Source organism: Pan troglodytes, chromosome 16 (assembly GCF_028858775.2).
Source record: "Pan troglodytes isolate AG18354 chromosome 16, NHGRI_mPanTro3-v2.0_pri, whole genome shotgun sequence".
In the NCBI taxonomy this organism is placed as follows: domain Eukaryota; kingdom Metazoa; phylum Chordata; class Mammalia; order Primates; family Hominidae; genus Pan; species Pan troglodytes.
The window spans coordinates 24907887-24932464 of record NC_072414.2 but is presented as its reverse complement, the minus strand read 5'-3'; the positions used below and the strand labels follow the sequence as shown (position 1 = coordinate 24932464).

The 24578-nt window shown below is 38.4% G+C and overlaps 1 protein-coding gene across 7 annotated transcripts in view; it reads left to right on the top strand.

The window, feature by feature from the left end:
• The window catches only part of FMN1 (formin 1), a 430759-nt gene that overhangs the window by 180830 nt on the left and 225351 nt on the right, over window positions 1-24578 (top strand). For all 7 annotated transcript variants that reach the window (XM_063794664.1, XM_016927883.4, XM_063794665.1 and 4 more), the window contains one exon: window positions 5444-5505. In XM_063794664.1, the coding sequence (XP_063650734.1) occupies window positions 5444-5505 (62 nt within the window). The remainder of the gene's footprint in view (window positions 1-5443; window positions 5506-24578) is intronic.

Genomic DNA, 24578 nt, shown 5'->3' with positions numbered 1-24578 from the left:
TTGCTCAATCACAACCCAACTTGGTTCATCTTCTCCTGGAAACCACCATTCTTCTTAGTTTTGTTAATATTAATGCTTGCTAGTCTTTCTTTTTTTAAAAATAAAAGACACATTTATTCAGCTTCATGATCAGACTATTACATTTAGCAATTGATAGCATGGGTGCAGACAAACCACTGTATTAAAACCCTTTGCTGGAATGCTTTATACTTTCCACAGAACAGAAATTAAAATAACCTGTTATATAACTAATCAAAAATATGGTCCTTAACTCTTTTGCCCATACACAGGAGTATTGTATAAAACATGTCTTCTTTGTAGCGGCTAGGCCCTGTGCCACCACTGTGCTTTGCTGAGTTCACAAACCTGTTGCAACCTATAGCTTCCCTGTCACTTCTCTGGCTCTACTCTCCTACTAAGCTTTGTTTCCTGGCAGTAATTAAAATCTTCTGCCAGTGCCATAGCTAGTGCTACCCCTATAGCCTCCTTGGTTTTGTGGTTTGGCAAAGTACTGGCTTCCACCATCATAGGAACCAGAGCTTTTGCCTCCAAAGTTTTTTCCCTTCATGGATCAAAAATTTGAAGACTGGTGGTTTTAATTGCCAAAATCATTGTAGCTTCCACCACCTCCAGTGTTGCTCCCATCATTACCAAATTCATTATAGCCATCCCCACTGCTACCATATCCTCCACCACCACAGCTGCCACTAAAGCCACCATGACCACTGAAGTTTTCTCCATAACCAAAGATGTCGTTCCCACCAAAACCACCTCCATGGCCACCACAAAAGTTTCCAGAACTACTTTGTCCTCTTTGGCTGGATGAAGCACTAGCCATCTCTTGCTTTCACAGGGCTTTCCTACCTTCACAGTTGTGGTCATTTACAGTATGGTATTTCTGAACGACAGTCTTATCCACAGAGTCATGGTTGTCAAAGGTTACAAAGGCAAAGCCCCTTTTCTTGTCACTGCCTCAGTCAGTCATGATTTCAATCACTTCCATTTTTCCATACTGTTGAAAATAATCTCTGATGTGATGTTCTTTAGTGTCTTCTTTAATGCTACCAACAAATATCTTTTTCACAGTTGAATGGGCACCTGGTCTTTGAGAATCTTCTTAGACAGCTCTCTTTGGTTCCACAACTCTTCATCCACCTTGTGTGGCCTTGCATTCATGGCTGCATCTGCCTCCTCCACGGTGGCATATGAGACAAACCCAAAGCCTCTGGAATACTTGGTGTTTGGATCTCTCATTACCACACAGTTCTTGAGCGTTCCCCATTGCTCAAAATGGCTCCTCAGGCACTTATCGGTGGTTTCAAAGCCCAACCCTCTGATGAGGAGCTTCCACAGCTGTTCAGGCCCTTTGAGGGACTCTGATGTGTAGACATGATGGCAGTGGGAAGAGAGACAATGCTTCCTTTGGTGCTGTCCACTGACAGAAAGGTTGCTTTTCTTCATAGTTTTGTTACTTATGTATGCCTAAGGTTAGGATTGTTGGTTAAGAAAGCATTAATATCTTTAACTTTATTAGAAAATATCATTGTTCATAGTGATTATACCAGTTTGCACTCCTGCTGTAAGTGAAGTGTATGGAAGTTTCCATTGTTCTGCATCTTCACCAAGGCTCTGTTGTCAGACCTTAAATATTCCTGATTACTAATAAGGAGCACCTTTTAACATAGTTATTATTTGTATATCATCTTTTTAGAGTGCCTGTTGATGCTTTTTGCTCATTTTTCACATGGGCTTCATTTTCTATAGTTTTGTAGGATGCATTTATATATTTACACTAGATCTTGATTGATGGTGTGGCAAGTATATTCTCCCACTCTGTAGGGAATGTTATCTCTATTGATGATAGATCTATTGTCAATCTGTTTCTCTATGGTATATTTTAAGAAAAATAAGTTCTTAATTTTAATGTCAAATTTATCAGGTTTTTTCCTTTATATATATTGCTTTGTGAATATTAAGAAATCTTTTTTCTATCCTGAGGCTGTAAAATACTATGCTATAAGATAAATTTTATAAGATAATTATTATAAAATATTTACAATTTTGCTTTTTACAGTTTAGCACTTAATTGACTTCAAATAGATTATAGTATAAGGTTAGGATCCAGTTTTGTCTTTTTCCGTAAGAAAGGAACAGAGTATTTTTTTCCCAGCCAATAGTTATTGAAAAGATCATTCTTTGTGTAACTAATGATCTTCAGTGCTATTTCTATCATATATCAAGTGACCCTATAAATCATGGTATCTTTCTGGACTGTCTATTCTATCTTATTAGCCTATTTGTTTATCCCTGTGTCTGTACCATGCCATGTTAATTACATTGTAAGAATTAAAAATAATTCTCATTAGGAGGTAAGGTAAGTTGTCTTAACTTAGTCTATATTTTTATGCATTTCTTGGCTCTTATTGGCATTTTGCACTTTCATGCTTCCACATGCATTTTAGAATGGGCTCCTTATATTCAAACAAAACAAAACTCAAGAAATTTTGAAGGAATCAGTTTGGGAAGACTCACACCTTTACAATATGAAGTCTTATAAATCGGAAACATGGCTTGCCCACTTGTCTTTCTGCGTTTTTTTGTTTTTAGTAAAATATGTCAATAAAATGTTATTATTTTCTTATATGAGGTCTTTACATATTTCTGTTGAGTTTTTTCTGGGTATTTTGTATTTTTAGAAGTACTGTAAGTGTTATGCTTTTCTTTTTTAAACTGCTACTATGAGGATTTTTGTATATTTTTGTTGATAATACCAAGCAACTCTGCTAAACATGCATATTCTAATATTTTATCAGTTGGATCTTTTAGATTTTTCTAGATGTATGAACATAGAGAATAATACCTTCCTTTTTCTCTTTATAATCTATGTAGATTTTGTGTCTTTTTTCTCATCCATTACATCTGCTAGTAGCAGTAGAAAAATGATGAATATCAACAATAGTAGCAGGTATTGTTGTGTTATGCTGAATCTTACAGGGAAAATATTTACCAATATAATATTTAATGTCAGATTTAAAACAAATTAACATCCTTTTTTGGTGTACTTTTTCTTGAATTTAATGTGTATGGATTCATGTAACAACCACCATAATCAGGACAGAGAATAATATCTAATATCATTATCCCTAAAATTCCTTTGCTTGCTGCCACTTTGTAGTCAACCCCCTCCCCAAACCCCCATCTCTAACCTCTGGCAACTACTATTCTGATCTGTTCCTCATCCCTCTAGATTGTCTTTTCTAGATGTCATATAAATGCTATTGAACAGTGGTTGGCCTTCTGAGACTGACTTCTTTCACTCTGCATAGTGCCTTTAAGATTCTTCATGTTGGCCAGGCACTTTGAGAAGCCGAGGGGGGTGGATCACCTGAGGTCAGGAGTTTGAAACCAGCCTGGCCAACATAGTAAAACCCTGTCTCTACTAAAAATACAAAAATTAGCTGGGCATGGTGGTGGGCTGTAATCCCAGCTACTCTGGAGGCTGAGGCAGAAGAATCGCTTGAACTTGGGAGGTGGAGGTTCCAGTGAGCCAAGATCGTGCCATTGCACTTTAGCCAGGGAAACAAGAGTGAAACTCCATCTCAAAAGAAACAAAAAAAACCAAACAAACAAAAAAGATTCCTCCATGTTGATGCATATATTCGTCTTTATTGCTGAGTAGTATTCCATCATATGGACATACCATCATTTGTTTATGCATTCACCCATTAAATGAAGCATGTTTACTGGCTTTGAAAATTATTCTACTTCCTTGATCAAGCTACTTAATGTCTCTATGCATTAGTATCTTCATCAGTAATGGAGACAATAATGGTACCTACATCATAGGGTTATTGTGGAGATGAAATGAGTTGATAAAGTAAGACTTAGAATAATGCCTGATATATAGTAAGTAGTCAGCAAATGAAATCCGTTATTATTGTTTTCAATATTAGCAAAGATTTTGAGGTAGAAAATAATTTGACAAGTTCAAGGAATGGCAAGAAAGCCAGTGTACGGTGGAGTATGATGAACAAGGGGAAGGAGTGGTATGAAATGATAGGGAGAGATATGTAGGAACCAGGACATGGAGGTCTTTATGGGCTGCAACAGAGAGCTCTGATTTCACTCTAATTGCGTGAAAAACCAAGGATGAGATGATGTGGTTCATGTCTATGTAGATCACTCAGTCTGCTTTGATGAGCATCAGTTACAGTGGTGCTAAAAGTAGAAGCAGGCACCCTACCAGAAGTATACTGTTTTAATCTAGTGGAGATGGTGGTAACTTGGATTATCGTGGTGCTGGTGGGGATAATGACAAGTGGTCACTACCAGACCATTCGAGGTATGATTTGGATTTAGAACCCACAGAACTTTCTGATGGATTCACAGCTCAGTGGAGCACCTTCCCCACAACAGTAGAGGTCTATCTAGCCGTAATTATCAGTAGCAACACTACTTTTCTGGCATGGCTTTGCCAATGATTTCCTTCTTCCATTTTTTAATTAAAACACAAACTTTCATGCCTGATTTAGGAAATCTACTTGGAGAAATAGCCTGGCTTTCACACGTATTTAAATGAGGTCAAACTGCTTCTTGCTTACTCATACTGATGACCCCAAACACATTTGTAAAATAATTGGCTTATCTCACAAAAATGTGTGCTCATAGCATTTTTGTCTTGTGGTTCTCTGCAGCCTGTATAGTTCCATGACCCCACACACCTAGCATTTCTGCTGGAAATAAAGTTGTCTTGACAGCTGCATGCTTCGCCAGCAGAATGATAGTTTTAGTGGTTGGCTGGAGTTCTTGTGTACACTTGGGACTTATTGTTGAAATAAACATTATTAGACTCATATTAAAATTGGACCAGAAATTTATTTTTGTCCTTTCAGCCTCAGTTCACCCTAGAATCTCTCATCCAAATGACAAATAGTATTGACTTTCTGAGATAAAGATTAAAATCAGCCCTGGGTGCTTACTTAGCCTTGCATTCAAATGGAGATTTTTTTTTTCTTTTTTGAAACAGAGTTAAAAATAGAGTGCTCTGATCTCACATAGAAAGTTTTCGTTTGTTTTCTGCCCTGTCTGCTCTTAAGACGTCTGTATTTGTCCTCTGTGGGGACTTAATTTCCAACTCCTTAAATACAAACTCCTGACCTAGTGTTTATCTGGAACACACTCATCATCCCTTTTTTTTTCTTTTAACCCTATCCCATCTGCTTAATTTGTGTCTTTTCATAATTCAGCGTTTGCTAAAAGGAAGGAATTTACCTTTTACCCTGAACTACTTGTCCTATCTTTCTGCAATTTTTAACATCTCTTGTAAGGTTGATGTCAAATTGTGGCATTTATTTTAGTCAGTTTATTTCTAAGAGGACCAGTAGATAAATTTTGTGCTTAATTTTGTACTTCTTTATAATTGGCCTCTTTTTTGATTTTACAGAATACCAAGCTGCTATTTTACACTTGAAGAGGGAGCACAAAGAAGAAATTGAAAACCTGCAGGTATGCCTCTTTGATGCTACTGAACGGGTTCTATAGAACTGATACTTGGTTTTCTCCTATGCTGAAGTAAATATTCCTCTTAAGTTGAAGTGTTAAACTAGACAGCATCGCATCTTGCAGCTGCCAGTAGGCACTGTGTCTATACAGGGAATGAAAAGCCTTGGATTCTGTTTTTAATAGAATTCAATTTCTAATTTTAAAAAATACCATAAATGCATTTGATTGGATTGGAAAATGATTATTTTATTTTTAAAGCAGAAGAGAAGATGGAATAGACTTCTACTGTTATATAAAATATAGTAGAAGTTTTTTTTTCTAGGTACGATGGAAGTTATTTTTGTTCAGCTTCCTCTTGTTCGGGTGTTCATGTCTGTATGTTTCTTAGCACATCCCTGCAATATGATGTGATGCAGATTACAGAATTTAAGGAAGGAGCCCTAGGAGGTGGAGGAGGGAGGAGTTCTGAGCCCTTCCATATCCTCAGAGAGTGCTGGGAAATTGTTGACCTGATCCTCCTTTGTGAAGCCCGGAATGACTGAGGGATCATTTCCCTTGTGCTGCCATCTAGTTGACTTCCCTGTATTTGGCATTTGCTTGTAGTGCCTGTGGCAGAAAGTTCAGAATCTTAACTTCAAATAACTGGATACTGAATCAGGCACTGAGACTTGTTTACTGATGGCTGCAGTAACCCCCTGCTTCAGGAGAGAATGACAGCAAAATTTCAGTAACATTTTTTCCTCATTTAATGCTAACTCATGACTGCTAATTTAATCAATCTGTGGATCAGACATTTCTTTTCTAAAAATTTGTTAGTTTGCGAATAGAAATTGTATATATATGGTATATGACATGTTTTGAAATATGTATATATTGTGGAGTAACTAAATTGAGCTAATTAATACATACTTTGCCTCACATACATTGCCTCACATATTTATCATTTATATGCGGTGAGAACACGAAAACTCTGCTCTTTTAGAAATTTTAAAGTATACAATAACATGGTTATGAACTATAGTCACCATGTTGTACAGAAGATCATCTTGAATTTATTTCTCACATCTAACTGAAATTTGTCTCCTTTCATCAACATCTCCCTAATCCTTCCCCACTTTTTACCCCTCTCTGCCCCTAGCCCCTGGTAACCACCATTCTACTCCCTGTTCCTGCGAGTTCGACTTTTTTAGATTTCTCACATAAATGAGGTCATGCCGTGTCTTTCTGTGCTTGGCATATTTCACGTAACATAATGTTCTCTAGGTTCCTCCATATTGTAGCAAATGACAGGATTATTTTTTTCCTATTAAAGACTAGAGTATTCCATTTTGTATATAAACCACATTTTTTTTAACCATTTGTCCATTGATGGACACTCAGCGTTGATTCCATATCTTGGCTTTTGTGAATAACGCTGCAGTCAACATGAGAGTGTAGATATCTCTTCAACATACTGACTTCATTTCCTTTAAATATATACCCAGTAGTGGGATTTCTAGGTCATACGGTAATTCTAGTTTTAATTTTTTTGAAGAGCCTCCACACTGTTTTCTACAAACTAGTTTACATTCCTACCAACAGTGTGCATGGGTTCTCTTTTTCCATATCCTCACCAATACTTGTAATCTTCTTTTTTGGCAATAGCGATTCTAACAGTTGTGAAGTGATATCTCATCGTGGTTTTAGTTTGCATTTCCCTGATAATTAGTGATGTTGGAGCATTTTTTTCATATATTGGTTGACCCTTTTGTATGTCTTCTTTTGAGAAATGTATTTTCAGATTATTTGCTCATTTTTAAATCAGTCTGTTTGTTTTCTTGCCTTTGAATTCCTTAAATATTTTTTGTACATTAACCCCTTATCAGATATATGAAAACATCCTTCTTTTCAATGAATGATAATGCACTTTTAAAAATAACTGAGTCGGTGTATTGGATTATATGTTATGTTATTGCAAGTAGCAGAAAATTATTCGATAAGTAGTATGGTGTATGAATTCAAGCCCTACCCATCCAGCAGAGTTTAAATAGTTAGGGAGAGAAAATGAGTCAATTTCACAAAGAAACAAAAAAGTGGAAAAGTACCTCTGTCTCCTAGAAGAAAAGGAGAGGAGGAGGCCCTTATCTCCCTTGTTACAAAGGGAGACCTCTCTTTCTTTTTCTTTGTTCTGATGTGAAAAAAGATTGTCAGCTGCCTCAGAGGAACTGAAATTGGTAGGGGATAATTTAAGACACAGATTCCTAAAGAGGGCAGGAACAGAAGTGATTCTGTAAGCAGAAGTTGTGTTAACAGCCAAGTTGTAACAGTTAACCCTAGCTTTCCACAAACTATAGACCAGCCTGGCGAGGGCTTTGACAGTGGAATAATATTCTTGGTAACAGAAGATGCTTACAGTTTTTTAATTCTTGCTGTGTGCTAGGTATTGTTCTAAGCACATTATCTCATTCTGCCTCTGCAAAAGTCTTATGATCTTATATATCTCAAACTAAGAAAAGATTGGAGATGGAAAAGAGGAGTATATGGAAGAAGGAAAGTATATTGTGATCATGATCTGCACTTAAAATACAGGTTAGACTAAGGTGTGATTAACAGTAGTAAAGATTAAAAATGTTCCAAACTATACTTTAGATTTTTAAAAACCATCTGTAAAAAAATCATCTGCTCTTTTGATGATACTAGTACACTTAAACAACTGTTCTTGCCCCACATTTATGATGTTTACCTAATTGCTAAAGCCATGGCCACCATGGCTCACTATTGCCATCTGGGTGGTACATCCAATTTATACACTTAGCTGTAGTTTTTTTTTTTAAATATTATTATTATACTTTAAGTTTTAGGGTACATATGCACAACGTGCAGGTTTGTTACATATGTATACATGTGCCATGTTGTGCTGCACTCGTTAACTCGTCATTTAGCATTAGGTATATCTCCTAATGCTATCCCTCCCCGCTACCCCCACCCCACAACAGTCCCTGGTGTGTGATGTTCCCGTTCCTGTGTCCACGTGTTCTAATTGTTCAAGTCCCACCTATGAGTGAGAACATGCAGTGTTTGGTTTTTTGTCCTTGTGATAGTTTGCTGAGAATGATGGTTTCCAGCTTCATCCATGTCCCTAAAAAGGACATGAACTCATCATTTTTTATGGCTGCATAGTATTCCATGGTGTATATGTGCCACATTTTCTTAATTCAGTCTATCATTGATGGACATTTGGGTTGGTTCCAAGTTTTTGCTATTGTGAATAGTGCCACAATAAACATAGGTGTGCATGTGTCTTTATAGCAGCATGATTTATAATCCTTTGGGTATGTACCCAGTAATGGGATGGCTGGGTCAAATGGTATTTCTAGTTCTAGATCCCTGAGGAATCGCCACAGTGACTTCCACAATGGTTGAACTGGTTTACAGTCCCACCAACAGTGTAAAAGTTCCTATTTCTTCACATCCTCTCCAGCACCTGTTGTTTCCTGACTTTAATGATCGCCATTCTAACTGGTGTGAGATGGTATCTCATTGTGGTTCTGCTTTGCATTTCTCTGATGGCCAGTGATGGTGAGCATTTTTTCATGTGTCTGTTGTCTGCATAAATGTCTTCTTTTGAGAAGTGTCTGTTCATATCCTTCGCCTACTTTTTGATGGGGTTGTTTTTTTCTTGTAAATTTGTTTGAGTTCACTGTAGATTCTGGATATTAGCCCTTTGTCAGATGAGTAGGTTGCAAAAATTTTCTCCCATTCTGTAGGTTGCCTGTTCACTCTGATGGTGGTTTCTTTTGCTTTGCAGAAGCTCTTTAGTTTAATTAGATCCCATTTGTCAATTTTGGTTTTGTTGCCATTGCTTTTGGTGTTTTAGACATGAAGTCCTTGCCCATGCCTATGTCCTGAATGGTATTGCCTAGGTTTTCTTCTAGGGTTTTTATGGTTTTAGGTCTAACATGTAAGTCTTTAATCCATCTTGAATTAATTTTTGTATAAGGTGTAAGGAAGGGATCCAGTTTCAGCTTTGTACATATGGCTAGCCAGTTTTCCCAGCACCATTTATTAAATAGGGATTCCTTTCCCCATTGCTTGTTTTTGTCAGGTTTGTCAAAGATCAGATAGTTGTAGATATGCGGCATTATTTCTGAGGGCTCTGTTCTGTTCCATTGGTCTATAGCTCTGTTTTGGTACCAGAACCATGCTGTTTTGGTTACTGTAGCCTTGTAGTGTAGTTTGAAGTCAGGTAGTGTGATGCCTCCAGCTTTGTTCTTTTGGCTTAGGATTGACTTGGCAATGCGGGCTCTTTTTTGGTTCCATATGAACTTTAAAGTAGTTTTTTCCAGTTCTGTGAAGAAAGTCATTGGTAGCTTGATGGGGATGGCATTGAATCTATAAATTACCTTGGGCAGTATGGCCATTTTCATGATATCGATTCTTACCCATGAGCATAGAACGTTCTTCCATTTGTTTGTATCCTCTTTTATTTCATTGAGCAGTGGTTTGTAGTTCTCCTTGAAGAGGTCCTTCACATTCCTTGTAAGTTGGATTCCCAGGTATTTTATTCCCTTTGAAGCAATTGTGAATGGGAGTTCACTCATGATTTGGCTCTCTGTCTGTTATTGGTGTATAAGAATGCTTGTGATTTTTCCACATTGATTTTGTATCCTGAGACTTTGCTGAAGTTGCTTATCAGCTTAAGGAGATTTTGGGCTGAGACAGTGGGGTTTTCTAGATACACAATACGTCATCTGCAAACAGGCACAATTTGACTTCCTCTTTTCCTATTGAGTGCCCTTTATTTCCTTCTCCTGTCTAATTGCCCTGGCCAGAACTTCCAACACTTTGTTGAATGGGAGTGGTGAGAGAGGGCATCCCTGTCTTGTGCCAGTTTTTAAAGGGAATGCTTCCAGTTTTTGTCCACTCAGTATGATATTGATAGATAGCTCTTATTATTTTGAGATACGTCCCATCAATACCTAATTTATTGAGAGCTTTCAGCATGAAGGGTTGTTGAATTTTGTCAAAGGCCTTTTCTGCATCTATTGAGATAATCATGTGGTTTTTGTCTTTGGTTCTGTTTATATGCTGGATTGTGTTTATTGATTTTCGTATGTTGAACACTTAGCTGTAGTTTTAAACTATTCTAGCAGTCACAGATGGACAACCCTCAGTAGGAAACCAGCAACTCTCTTCTCTAATCTGACCCAAAGAAGTGTTTCATTTGGCAAACACAGCGTTTTAAAGATTGAACTAGGAATAAATATTTTAAAATATGGAGATTTTTATATAAAACCTGGATTTCTAGCTGCTGCTTTAAAACTTGGAGAAGCTGGCACCAAAGGACTTATTTTCTTGTATGACTTCAACCTGCTGGGGCTAAGTCGCAGGCATTCACTTCCACCAGGATGCATGACCTCTCATTTGCCAGGGTGCTCTCTGGGCCACTTTACCTGCCTGATTAATTACCCCTGTACTCTGGGTGATACTGAAAATAAAATGAGACAACTGGTTTGGCATCAATACAATCAAAAATAGATGCTGTTCATAAAACGAACGGACAAAAACCCACCCTAGCTGTACTTGTGAGTACTCACTGAATATCACCCCTACCTGTTTTGTTCCACTAAGTAGTGGACTCATCTATTGTCACAGACCTAGTGGAAGATAGTGAGTGGGAAAACTATGTTGATGCTTTACATGTGATTTCCATTGGCAGCTATCATTGTTAGATTTTCTTTCTCCATATACAAGTTATGGAGAATTCAGATATGTTTCCAGACTTCTTCAACATGCCTTTCTAGAATAAGAAGGGTTTCATGCTTTTAAAAAAAAGAAAAAGTGACTCATTCTGTCACCATGTACAAGAATTGATAAGTATCACATTTAGGTCTTTTGGAATGTTTTCATAGAATTTAAAGAAAACAGCATGATTCAATAAGCAGAGAAGCTAAATAAGCAGAGAACTTTCCATTTTGTTTTAACCATACACTTGAAGGGAAATCACTTAATTGTTCAGTTTCCCCCACCAGCAAAATGCAAGCCCTATCACCTAAAATATTTGGATTGGACAGTTGATTATTTTACCCTGTAGTTCCGTGGGCAGTAAGTGGGGGAGCTTAGGGTTTTTATTCCATGTGTGCTCTGCAGCCAGCATTTGTTGAGTGATGCAGTATGGAAAGGGCACAAGGCTGCTCCTGCTACTAGCTTATCAAAAGGTGTAGCATGCAGCATGCGCACACCACCGCAGTCCAGCCTGAGTGAGGGAGTGAGACTTTGTATCAAAAAAGAAGAGGAGGAGGAGGAGGAGGAGGGGGAAGGGGGAGGCGGAAGGGGAGGGGGAGGAGGAGGAAAGTCCAATGTCCCAAATATGTCCTCAACCAAAAAAAAAAAGCACAAAGACCACTCTAAACTCGAGGAGGAGGAGGAGGAGGACGGGGGGAGGTGGGAGGAGGGGGGAGGTGGGAGGAGGAGGATGAGGGGGGACGCACTTGGACAAAACTGAAGAATTATGTTGTGGATATTATAAATGACATAAAACAGTGAAGTCATGGGAAATGACCTGCAACCACCCTCCCACTGGAGATTTGAATGGCAAAATCATCCAAGTACTTACTTTAAGTAAAGGTGTATAAACACGTGTACCAGAAATTGATTCATTTAAATAATCAATAAATCTTTGCTTTTGAACTATAAGGGGAAGGTAAATGTAAATTGCTACACTTTTTTTTTTCTTTTTGAGACGGAGTCTTACTCTTGTTACCCAAGCTAGATTGAAATGCTGTGATCTCGGCTCACTGCAACCTCCGCCTCCCAGATTTAAGCGATTCTCTTGCCTCAGCCTCTTGAGTAGCTGGAATTACAAGCATGTGCTACCACATCCAGCTAATTTTTGTATTTTTAGTTGAGACAGGGTTTGGCCATGTTGGCCAGGCTGATCTTGAACTCCTGACCACAAGCGATCCACCCGTCTCGGCCTCCCAAAGTGCTGGGATTACAGGCATGAGCCACTGTGCCTGGCTGTGGATTTATTCTTTAAGATTGACTTGTCTGTGATCTTCCTGCTGTACTTGTGCCTGTGTGCTTTATATCAGGGTGGTCTAAACTAGCTTTTCCCAAGGCAGAATCCACTGAACAGTGATACTTTGAAATGCCTCTTGACAAAATGTTTTCATGGTCAAATATATTTGAGAAATATCTATTGCTGTGTTTGAGCTTTACCACGTACAGGGAAGAACTATAAAGAGAATGCTGTATAGCTTATTTCCAACATAATCCTTTTTCTTCAAGAAACCCATTGTTTGGGATACTACCCTAATTGATTAATATAATCTTATTTTCTCAATGTATAATCCACTTCCTGAGTTCTGGTTACATCCTTTATTTATTATTTTATCTTGTTTTTGTAAAGATGGAGTTTCTCCATGTTGCCCAGGCTGGTCTCGAACTCTTGGGCACGAGCCATCTGCCCACCTCAGCCTCTCTCTCCAAATGTTGGGGTTACAGGTGTCAGCCACTATGCTCAGCCCTAAATTCCTACTATTTACACCGCCTCCTTTTTTTTTTTTTTTTTTTTTTTTCTGAGATGGAGTCTGGCTCTGTCACACAGGCTGGAGTGCAGTGGCAGGATCTCGGCTCACTGCAAGCTCCGCCTCCCAGGTTCACGCCATTCTCCTGCCTCAGCCTCCCGAGTAGCTGGGACTACAGGTGGCCGCCACTGCACCCAGCTAATTTTTTGTATGTTTAGTAGAGACGGGGTTTCACCGTGTTAGCCAGGATAGTCTTGATCCCCTGACCTCATGATCCCCCCGCCTCTGCCTCCCAAAGTGCTGGGATTACAGGTGTGAGCCATCACGTCCAGCCACTGCCTCCCGTTTTTAACCTTTTAGTTACTCGTGGAAGTTCTCCTTCCTAGTCAGCAGGTCTCTAGTCCATCTACTTGCCTCTGTGGAGCAATGTGTTTAGGTTTTCAGTTACACTCTGAATGTAGTCCTCTAATCTTCCAGTGTCTTTTCAGATGTGTCACTCTGTGAAGGGATGCTGCTCTGGAAAGGTAAGTGAAACTCTGTAGGATACCCAAATCTTTATGACAAAAGGGAAGCCTGAGCATGGGATTAGTAGGACTTCTTTGGATCTCTACTTCTTCAATTTTGAAAGGGGAAGAAAGAAAAATACATGCCCTTTGTCTGGCTTGTGAGGAGCTGGTAGCTTAAGAATATTGTTTTTGACCAACACCTTAAGCAGTTTGAAAGTAGAGGACTTGGAAACGACAGATTGTTGTATCTGTTTTTAACTAATGTTCTTTGGGTTGTGGGATGCAAGACAAAGAACCAGCCAACAGTGACATTTCCTTTACGGGAATCTTTTTCGTTTACCCCATTTATCACATGCATATTTCCTAATTGAGGGGAAACTTCACTGAGCGATGGCCTCTGGCAGGCCCCCTGCTCATTGTGCAATGCAGTCACATTTCTAGTTTGGTAACTCCCACTGCAAAATGATCCAGGGATCAATGCCAAACTGAAAATTAACTTACATTGTACCTTTTTGTCCCCAAGAGAATGAAATGGTATGCTGGCCTCCATTAAGACTTGTAGACTTCCTCATTTTACTGTGGCCAACACATTCCACTGATCCATTTCTGATAGTTTACACATTGCTGTTGAAACAGAATTGAGTGCAGACTCTTATTTGAGCTGATACAACGAAGTTTATAAAGACATAAATCCCGAGCCTGTTCCATTTTTTTATATTCTTCATTATCAACACAATACATTTAAATCTCTTAATTCCCAGATAATACTGAGAGGGAAAGGGAATAATTTGTAGGCCAATAAACAAAACTTTCACAAGTATGAAATATGATGATTTCATAAAACCCTTATGTTATTCCCCTAAGTGCTGATATTAGTGTAATTCATTACTGAGATGCCAAAAAGGAAAAAATAGAAAATATTGAGAAATATGTTAATTCATCATTTTAGTGTGACTGTGAAATGTTGTGAGGTTACTAGATTTACTGGTTTACTAGTGTTGAGATTCCTCTTGGGCGACTGGCTACCTAGAATCCAGTAGGTACATTTGGACTTGAATTTTCATGGAAAAGGAGCCCTTTGTCTCAGCCTTCAAGATACTGTCTTGCCTTCAGACAATTCAGATATAGAAGGAGGCTGTTGTAGAATGTTGATTGCTCATTTGTATCATGGGGGCCAATGATGGTTTTAGACATTTCCTTCATGCACCATCAGCCTTCAATCATTTCTGCTGAGTCTTAACCCCTGAACATGAGTCAATACAGGTGGACCAAGACAGTTTTCTTTTTATTGCAAAAGTTTTTTGACTTTAGGTGATGGCCTACTGCTGGAACCGGTGAGTTTCTGCGTGTTGGCAATTGCTTTTGACTCTTCATGAAATAGGAGAAAGCATGGTAGAGCACCACGGGGAGTGTTTCCTTCTCTCCAGACTTGTCCTGCCTCACTCAATAATTCTGTAAATTCTATACAATCACACATCACTCTTAAATATTAGGTTCTTCAGCTGTAAAGTAAAAGCATTGGAGTAGCTGGTGTAAGTTTCCTTCTAGCTCCAAAGTTCTATCATTTCTGGCCTGGGAAAAGAGAGGGTCCCTGCATCTGTCCCAACTCAATCCAAAGTCCTAGGAGATTTTCTTTTCCCATGTTACCTAGATCAGTGCTAGGCAACTAGCTGAAATTGAATAAATAGTTGTTAATTGATCTGACTGGACATTGCTAGAAATTTTTTCATGACTCACAATATTTAGGTAGAAGGCTATTTGGGGGATAGCATTAGGAAAGCTGCAGAATTCTTAAATTTGTGATACCATCAAATACAGCCCAGAGACGTTTATTCATTGAGCACAATAACATTTAAAAACTTCCTTTGAATAATTTTCAAATAAAGCATGGTTGCTCTAGTTGCCAAAGTACTGCCCCACACTTACTATCATCTTATAGCCAGTCTCCTCTACTTATGTTGATTGCCTGGAGCCTGTAGACATCTGAGATTGTGACTTCTGGTACAGAGGATAAAGAGGCTGAGTAACATTTATTTTTTTCATGAACATACGAATACAAAGCAAAATTCCTTGAGCTTTTAGATATTTATGGACATTTACATTTGTTTCTTTTCTTTTCCCTTTTCTTTCCCTCTTGCCCTTTCCCTTTCTTCTTCTCTTCTGTCCTTTCCTGAAAGGGCTATTGAAGGAATTGAAAGGGCAGCAGCTTTGGAAGTGTAAGTGAAAGATGAGCTCTTAGTGTAAAAAATTGGGTATGGTCTGTGTTCTAGAACATTTTCAGGAAGGCATGGTAAGAGATTGTGTTGACATGAGAGATTAAATGCTGAGCACCCCATGCTTTTTGACTTAATTGGAGATGTTTATAATCCTGGCTACTGAGAAGGAAGTACCAGCTCTGTGCCAGGTACCATGCTCAGTGCTTCACGTAGATAATTTCGAACTACCTGAGACCCAGCGGAGTCAAGTGCAATCCTGAGCTTTCACAGCTGGTCAGTAGAATGGCTAGATTTATCAACCAGGTCTGCCTGGTTTCTAAATTTGATATGTATTCACTGCCTAGTATAATGGTTTTTTAAGTTTTAATTTTTTCTCTCGTCCTGTGTCAAAGACCTGTGCAGATCATCCTTTATTCCTACCTTGTACAAGCTCCCCGTGTGATTAAAAAAAAAAAAAAAAAAAACGGTGATATTTCTGTAGTGTTGGGAAAGAAAAATAAGCAATAGAGTTCTTTTATTTCACTGGTTTCAGAAATAAGGTGTTCTGTTCTCTCTACTGAGGTACGGAAGAAAGGAGCAGGTGGGAAATTTCTCTTTCCAGCTTTATTTCTCATAGCTGGTCCTGAGCCCAGTTTGAGGAAGTGCCTCTAATACTTGTCACCATAATCTTGATGTTTGCCTGTATTTATCTTAGAGATTTGAAACCTGAATCTCATAGAAGTTAATTTCCAAGATTGTAAATTGGGTAAGAAAACACTGTGGCTAAACTTCTATGCAGCTTGCCAGCTCCTTACTTCTTCATTACGATTTTTGTAATTTGAACATCGGGGCTCAGCTGTTCTTTAACTTCAATCTTCTCCAGTATAGTCCCTGATACCCAACACTGCTGATTCCTTAACAGGCCTATGGGGTGATTCAGCTGTGTTCTCTATGCTGCCACCTCCTTGTATGGTGTGTTCATGTGTGATAAATGGTACTAGTTGCTGCTTCTAACAACTCCAACCTCATAGACTTTGGAATTCATAGTGTGAATTTATTGTGTGTTTGTGTGTATACGCGCATAACATTATGTGTGCTTTGACCATTTCACTGCAATTTGTTGTAGCTTCCTCTGTGTCCTAGAGGAATAACAATAATAATGTTTGGTACTTAATTGAGCATTTACTGTGTGCCAGTCTTTATATATAAGGAGTGAATGAGCTATTACACCATTATGAGGTGGCCCTCTTACCCTGTACACTGAACTGCCTCTGGAAGATCTTAAAGGTCCTTGCCTAGTGAGAATATTCCTGATGTGACTTTGATTCTGGATTGACCTTGGCCTCTGATCTATCTTTGGGTGGATATTTGTCCTTAGGAGTGATGGCCCTTAGAATCAGAACATGCTGAAGCATAAACTCATATAATGAAGTCAAGTGACCATTCATTAAACAAAATGCAATGTAACCCTAGGTAGGATAGTGGGATAGAAAAACAGGTGTGTAATCCTCCCTGAGTTTGAATCCTGTTTGTGCTGTCTACTAGATGTGTGGTCTTGAAGAAATTATTTAAACTTTTCTGAGCTTCAGCTTCTCACCTTTAAAGTGGGTGTGACAATGTTGTAATTTGGTCATTTTGACTGATTACAACTGTTGGGATAGCTTAGGTGGGACTGGGCCACAATGGCATGTGGTAGATGACCTATCTATCATAACTGTTGTGTTTATTATGAGCAGCAGCATGTTTAGTTTACTGTAAGTCTGTGGCTGTCAAAGTGTATTTTTGGATGGTAAAGTTTGTTCCATATAAGCTATGTGCCGAGGTAAAAGAAACATTCTGTATTTACTGTTATATCTAATTCTCCAATGAGCATTGCTTTTCATATGTTATAAAAGTATGATGTGCTCATTTCCATTATTGCCTCTTCCTAGGAAATATTACTGTTGCCATAGTTTTATGAAGGAAACATCTGAATATGTATAAGCAGCCTAAGAGTTAAAACACAGATCTGGGGAACGGTTCTGAGTAAGATAATTGCGTGTTAAAATTGTTTTTGCTGTAAAGACAAATTTTCTACTTGGCTTCTTACACTTTATCTCTCTTATGATTGGTAAACACCAATTGAGCACGTGTCAAATACAAGAGATGTGCTAGAGATAAAACATCATTTAGTAATGATGGTAATAATGATGATAATAACAGATAACATTTGTTGCATATTGCTATATGCCAGACACTACACTTAGCATTTACCATGGATTATTTTATTTAATCCTCATATAGGTTCTGTACTCAGAGGATTTACTATTTATTTGGGAAAACAGAATTTATACCATAAAGGCTAAATAACACTCAGCTTACACTGAGGACCTAATATTACGCAGAGACTAATAGAGGGAGAGACTTTTTGAGTGTTAACATTTTAAAATTATCAACTTTTTATAGAATTTGCTGATGTTAGGTCTCAGATCTCAACTAAGATTCTTTCCAAGACTTAGATTTTCTGATTGTGGCAATTTCATACACTATCTCGGAAAGCTGTTATAGGTGTCTATGTAATACACTTCTGCTTATTTTGTTTTGATACAATATATGGCATGACCTATATCTCCTGCAAATTGGTATAATAAACATAATTTGAAGTATTATTAAGAAATGTGTTTTGCATATATACACATACATATATATGCTTCTGTGTGATAGGCTGAGTATTTTACAATTACTTTAGGAGTCATTCCACAATCTCACCACTGGAGGTCAGTTTGACCCTTTTTCTCTTAACTTTCTAGATATATTTTCTTTTGATGATTGAAACACATTCCAGTTTTATGCTAAGAGTTTTTGCTTTAAACACATGAAAACTCATTGTTAGTTTATTTTACAGAAAAACATGCACAGCAAAGTGCACATAAGTCCATACTCATAGGCAATGCTTAATCTACTTACAGAGACAGTACATGCTATGTTTATGGCTGTAAATAGGTACATTCTATATAACAAATGACAAAGGACCACCTTAAAAATAATGCTTTATGAAATTGATCATCCGTTTCATCTAAGAATGGAATCATCAAAAGGAAATAGAGGTCTTTCTCAATCATTCAATATGTATTGATTAAGTGCTTCCTGGATGCCAGGCACTGTGCTAGGTGCTCGAGGGAGCAGGACAGATAATAGGCCCCACTCTCTTGGAGCTTGTAGTCCATTCAGAGAAACAGATATTGATAAAATAATCAGCCAATAAATATAATGTGATGAGTGCTGTGGAGCTGCTCTGATGGGGTCTAATTAAGATCCATGGGTCCAGACAAGGATACTCTTAGGAACTGACCTTTAAGCAGAGGTTTGAAGAGTGAAGAGAAGCTTGACTTGTTTGGAGAGAACTGCAGGGAAGCTTTGTGTGGCGGAAGCACAGGAAAAACAGGAGAGAGGTGGGAAGTGTAGCTCTGGAGTAGGATTTTTTCAACCTTTTTATACTGCAACCCAGAATAAGCAATGTTTTTTATATCAAGACCCAGGTTACGTGTGTGTGTGTGTGTGTGTGTGTGTGTGTGTGTGTGTGTGTGAGAGAGAGAGAGAGAGGAATGAGTTCTATTCAACAATTTATTACATGTTACATACTCAGATATATTCAATTCTTACTAAAAATGCTCTGGATAAAGCACAAATTGATATGTTAATATGCTATCTCACTGATTGATGATGGCCCACGGGTTGAAAACAGTGTAGTGGAGAAAGGCAAGAGGCAAGATTCTGGAAGGGTCTTGTACATCTTTTTAAGGTTTCCCAATTTCATCTTCAGAACAGTTAGAATCTACTGACTAATTCTGAGCAGAGGAATATGTGACATGAGCAGATTTGCATTTCCAAAAGACCCCCCCCCCCCCGCCCCCGGCTGCTGTTGCAGAGGACAAGTTGAGGAGGGCAGAGAGGATGTGGAGAGGACAGCAGGGAGTATTGCAGCTGTCCAAGTCAGAGATTGCAGTGGCTCTGACTAAGATAGGGTCAAGAGAGAATTTATGCTCTCTGACAACAAGCATTGACTTTCTACCGGTGCTGATGGTTGCTTCTGCTAAAACTGGAACCATGAAAACTGTCATTGTTGCTTGTCTGTAAATGTTCACAGCTTGATTCTCTGTCTGGAACATGGTAAATATACAATAAATAATTCTTGAATGAATTAATAGGGAGGAAGAAGGTGCTGACAACACACTACCCTTTTGAGCATGAAATGAGAAAGCTCTTGTTAACTGGTACACTTCTCTTATCTTAATTTGATACACACACCACCAGAACAATTACTTGTCTCTGTAGACAGGGGGCAGTTTCTTGTACTGTCTTTGAAAGCTGCAGTAGGTGTCTGTATAACACAGTTCTGTTTGTTTTGTTTTAATACTATATATGGCATGACCCTTATCTATGGCAAATAGATCCTTTAGACATAATTTAAAGGATTAACTGAGGAAACATAGAACAATGATAATTTTCAAATTTGCTAAATGAAGTTTATAAGTTGAACTGCATTAAATTGCTGATATATGACCTATTTGACTTATAAAACAGCAATTTTATATGGCTTAATGTAATATATTCATACCAAATGGCAAGGAAGTGAATGTGTATTGGAATGATATTTCTCTGAATGAATCGTATTCTGAAATGTTCACTGGGGCCTCAGCAGGTGTTAAGAGACTGCAGCTGAAAATGTCACAAGGCATTGTCCCTAGGAGAATGAAGCATCCCTTACGTGGTGACTCTTTTCCAATTAGAATTGTTGAAGTATCACATGACACTTATGTCCTGTGTCACTTACAGAACAATCTTGGCGAGAAATGTTTCATCTTTCAGGCAATCCATGAAAAATAAAGTTAGTGAAAACTGTTAAATTAGTATTCCTTGGTCTAGTGAATAGGCTAAATATACATTGATCTCTCTGAGCCCAAACTGATATTTTACTCCGTAAAAATGAACGATTTTTATGACCCACTATTGATTGTTATGGTATTTGTAACATATATTTAATAAAATTATCTTCTTATTCCCTCATAGACCCTTGATAGTAAAAATTTCATGTCTTAGGAGTTATAGGAATATGATATTGCACATACACACAGGAAAATGATTAGGATATTAGAAGAAAGTGAATTAAACATCTAAGTTATATTTACTGCATGTCTTTTTGTTAAACATATGTCTTATCGAACATTTTCTTTATTTCTCCCACAGATACCAGTCCTTTTTCTTAAGTTTGTAAACTAAGATATGATCTATAGTCTGCCATTGATGAATAACTTGGCATCTTTTGATATTTCTATTTTCAGTTAGTCCTGAGGGAAATTTATAAACACTAAATCACACCAGTTTTTCTACTTCATACTTATACTGTTGTTCTCAACCACATCATCCTCTAACCATCTTAAGTAATGAAAATCTGTGATTATTATAATGAGAAGAGGGTTTTCTTTTTGATACTTTATTTCCAGCATGCAAAACTAACATTGATTCCCGTTTTTATGGATACAATACAGTACCATTATTTTTCTGTAAAATTCCAACGTTCTAGAAAAGTGGCTCAGTCTTGAAACTGGATTGCCAAAACCAAATGGAAACTCCTTTCCTTTTGCTATAAAACAATGGTGGATGGGCTCAAAAACAAGGAGGGGAGAAAACAAGATTGCATTACAAATCTGGCAACATCAGCTACACTAGTAAAATCAAATCCAATGTTGTTTTATGACTCTGAATTTATGTGAGTACGCAGGATCAAAGGGCTTGAATCCCACTGGACTACAAGGTCTATAGTTCATGGTAAAAACTCATCAAAAAGAACATTTTAGTCGTTTAAACTTTTCATTTTAATCAGCCACAGTAATAAAAGAGCCTTTAGGTGTCCAAAAACATTTTGCAAGATCAAGAGGTTGTTCTCTTGCTCGTAGAAGCAGCTTTCTTATTGGATCCATATAATGCCTGTGGCCTTTGAGTGTCAAAGGGCCACTGCCTCCACATTGTTTGCCCTTGTGGGATGGTTTCTTTTGGTTCTTCTAACTGTGCATTATGTGATAATAAATTACGGTGTCTGACGGAAGGACCATAAAATTTTCACACCATTTATCAAGCGATTTTAGCCATTTAAAGTTAGGTGTCTGACAGCAAGCCAAGTCGTTTGTAATGTTTAGATAGAAACAGTCTACTGCCTGCATCTTGACCAGCATCAAGAGACAGCCCTGCAGAGGAGAAAGAACACGAGGCTGCAGCAGAAGACTCAGCTTTGAATCACAGCCCCGATGCTCCCTAGATTGTGATTTTTGTTGGTCCAGAATTTGGGGCTCCTACCTTCACCACAGTGTTGTTTAGATCATGTAGGGTAATATTTGTCAAGTTACTATGCAGCATATGAGAATCAATATGCAGTAGATGTAGATGGTGCAGGAAACAGCCTGAGCAGTCCAGCATTTCCAGCAAGAGATCTAAGTAGGTAAAGCAGGGAGCTGGCCAGAAGGAATAAGTTGATGAGAAAGTATTCCTGAGAATGTAGAAGACAGCAAAATCAGGGACCCAGGAGATTCTGGGAAGAAAGAGGTGGCATTTCTTCTGAAACCGAGAGAAAATAAAGAATGAGGGCCTTTGTCTATGGGCTATAAATGCCTTTATTTCTTTGCTTGGTTGTTAGGTTTGGCCTTATGCATAGGAAAAGAAATGAAGGTGGGTGGTGTTTCTTCACCTATTCTCTTTGATATCACCTACTGCTGCTTCTGCACTTTTCTCATTTGGTTGCTGCTATGGTTTGGCTGTGTCCCCGCCCAAATCTCAAATTGCAGTTCCCATAATCCCTACGTGTCATGGGAGGAACCTGATGGGAGGTAATTACATCATGGGAGCAGTTACCCCATGCTATTCTCGTGAGAGTGAGTAAGTTATCACAAGATCTGATGGTTTTGTAAGGGGCTTCTCCCTTTGCTTGACTCTCATTCTTCTCCTTCCTGCCACCATGTGAAGAAGGACATGTTTGCTTCCCCTTCCACCACGACTGTAAGTTTCCTGAGGCCTCCACAGGCATGTGTAACTGTGAGTCAGTTAAACCTCTTTCCTTATAATTACCCAGTCTGGGGCAGTTCTTTACAGCAGCGTGAGGACAGACTAATACAGTTGTTCTTTTAGCAGGTGCTTTCCCCCATTTCTAGTAATAAATTCAGCTATCCTTTACATTAAAAATCCTTTCTCTTGACCATACTGCTGCTTTGAGCTTCCATTCCTTCTCTCACTGGCAAAATTCTTAAACATTAATGACTTGTAGCAAATTATCTTACCACTTGAATTCCATTACAACTCTACTGAAACAGATGAAGTAATTGTCCTGTGCTACTTGTCTCCTATCTTTCTTTCTTTGCTCTGATCCTGGAGAGTCAGTGTTGACATTCTCGATCTCCTCCCTTAACATCTGGGACAGCGAATTCTGCAGTTTTTTTCTTCTTCCTCAGAGTGTGCTTCTCTATTTTCTTTGCTGCCCTCCCAGCCTTGCCTCTGCAGCACGCCAAATTGTGGCTGGTTAGTCACCTGACCTTTTATATTTTGTCTCTTGGAGATTTCCTTTATTGCCACAAGCTTATCTCTGTGTAAGTGCTTTTCAGACCTATTTATTTGAATTCAAACTTCTTCCTGAGTTCCAGATAAGTTTTTGTGGAAAGCTACACTGGGAAATATTTTTATTATCTCAAACTTAAAATTCCCAAAACCAGAGCATCCAAAAAGTTTTATAAGCCCAACATAGAAAGAGATCTTTATTTTCATCTACTTGTCTCCTTCTGAATCCTCTTTCTCTTCTCCTCCCAATGTAAACATGACAGAAAAGCAATCTGCTTTCTTAGCTACCCTGTATATGTAAGGTGTCATGGTTCTCCTAAAACTAAAAGTCTAGGCCAAAAACCTCAGATGCATCCTTGACAACTCCTGCACCCTCTGCTTCACATCTAGTTGATTACCAGATTATGTTAATCTGGGCTCTGTGGTTTCATATATACTCACTCCTTGGCATCCTGGTTCCATCATCCTAACATAGGCCTTGAGCATAGCTTGCGTGTATTCAGCCCACCTTATCGATTACTTAGGTTGTTGCCCGTCTCTTAAAACACCTCTGGTGGCTCACTACTGTCTATCAAGTTAAGTTCAAAGTCTTTAGCATGGTATTTAAGACCCTCCAATTTATCTTTGCTTTCTTTCTTTTTGCCGGGGTGGGGGGGTGGGGGGCGGGTGAAGGGGCTAAAATGGACTTGACTACAAAGGGTGGGGAATTATTATGGTTTTCTCTTCCACTATTTCCCTACACTTTCCCTCCAGCATGCTTTTTTCTTTCACTTGGATTTCTCACAATCATTTTACCTTTGCCAATTCTTTGTGCCCTGCAAGGGTTCCTCATCATACATGAAACCATCTCTAATTCCCTAAGACTTCCTCCTCGGAAATTTTGAATTGACTTAGGCACTTAGCAGACTTGTTCTCACATAATTATGAAAGCAGAGGTACCTCCACCTACCTTCCATCCCCAGTGTCATGTACATGACGGACATAAACTTTCACTAAATAGCGAACAGTTGAATCTGCCATCACAGTAATGCATTAGTCCATAAATTAATCACTGGTTGGTCTTCCTTTCTTCTTCCCCTGTAGTGGAAACTGGATGTAAACCAAAGTGATTTCACAGGTAATATTTTTCAAACTCAGAGACAAAGGAAAACTAGTGGAAAAACTGTGTTTCCAGAAGGTTTTTTAAAAGATATTTTTGACAGTTTATGACTTTCTGCTGGGAGAATGACATTTACTGTTTCTGACTCTCTTAAATGTGCATTTATCAGATGTTGCGCGTTTAGACA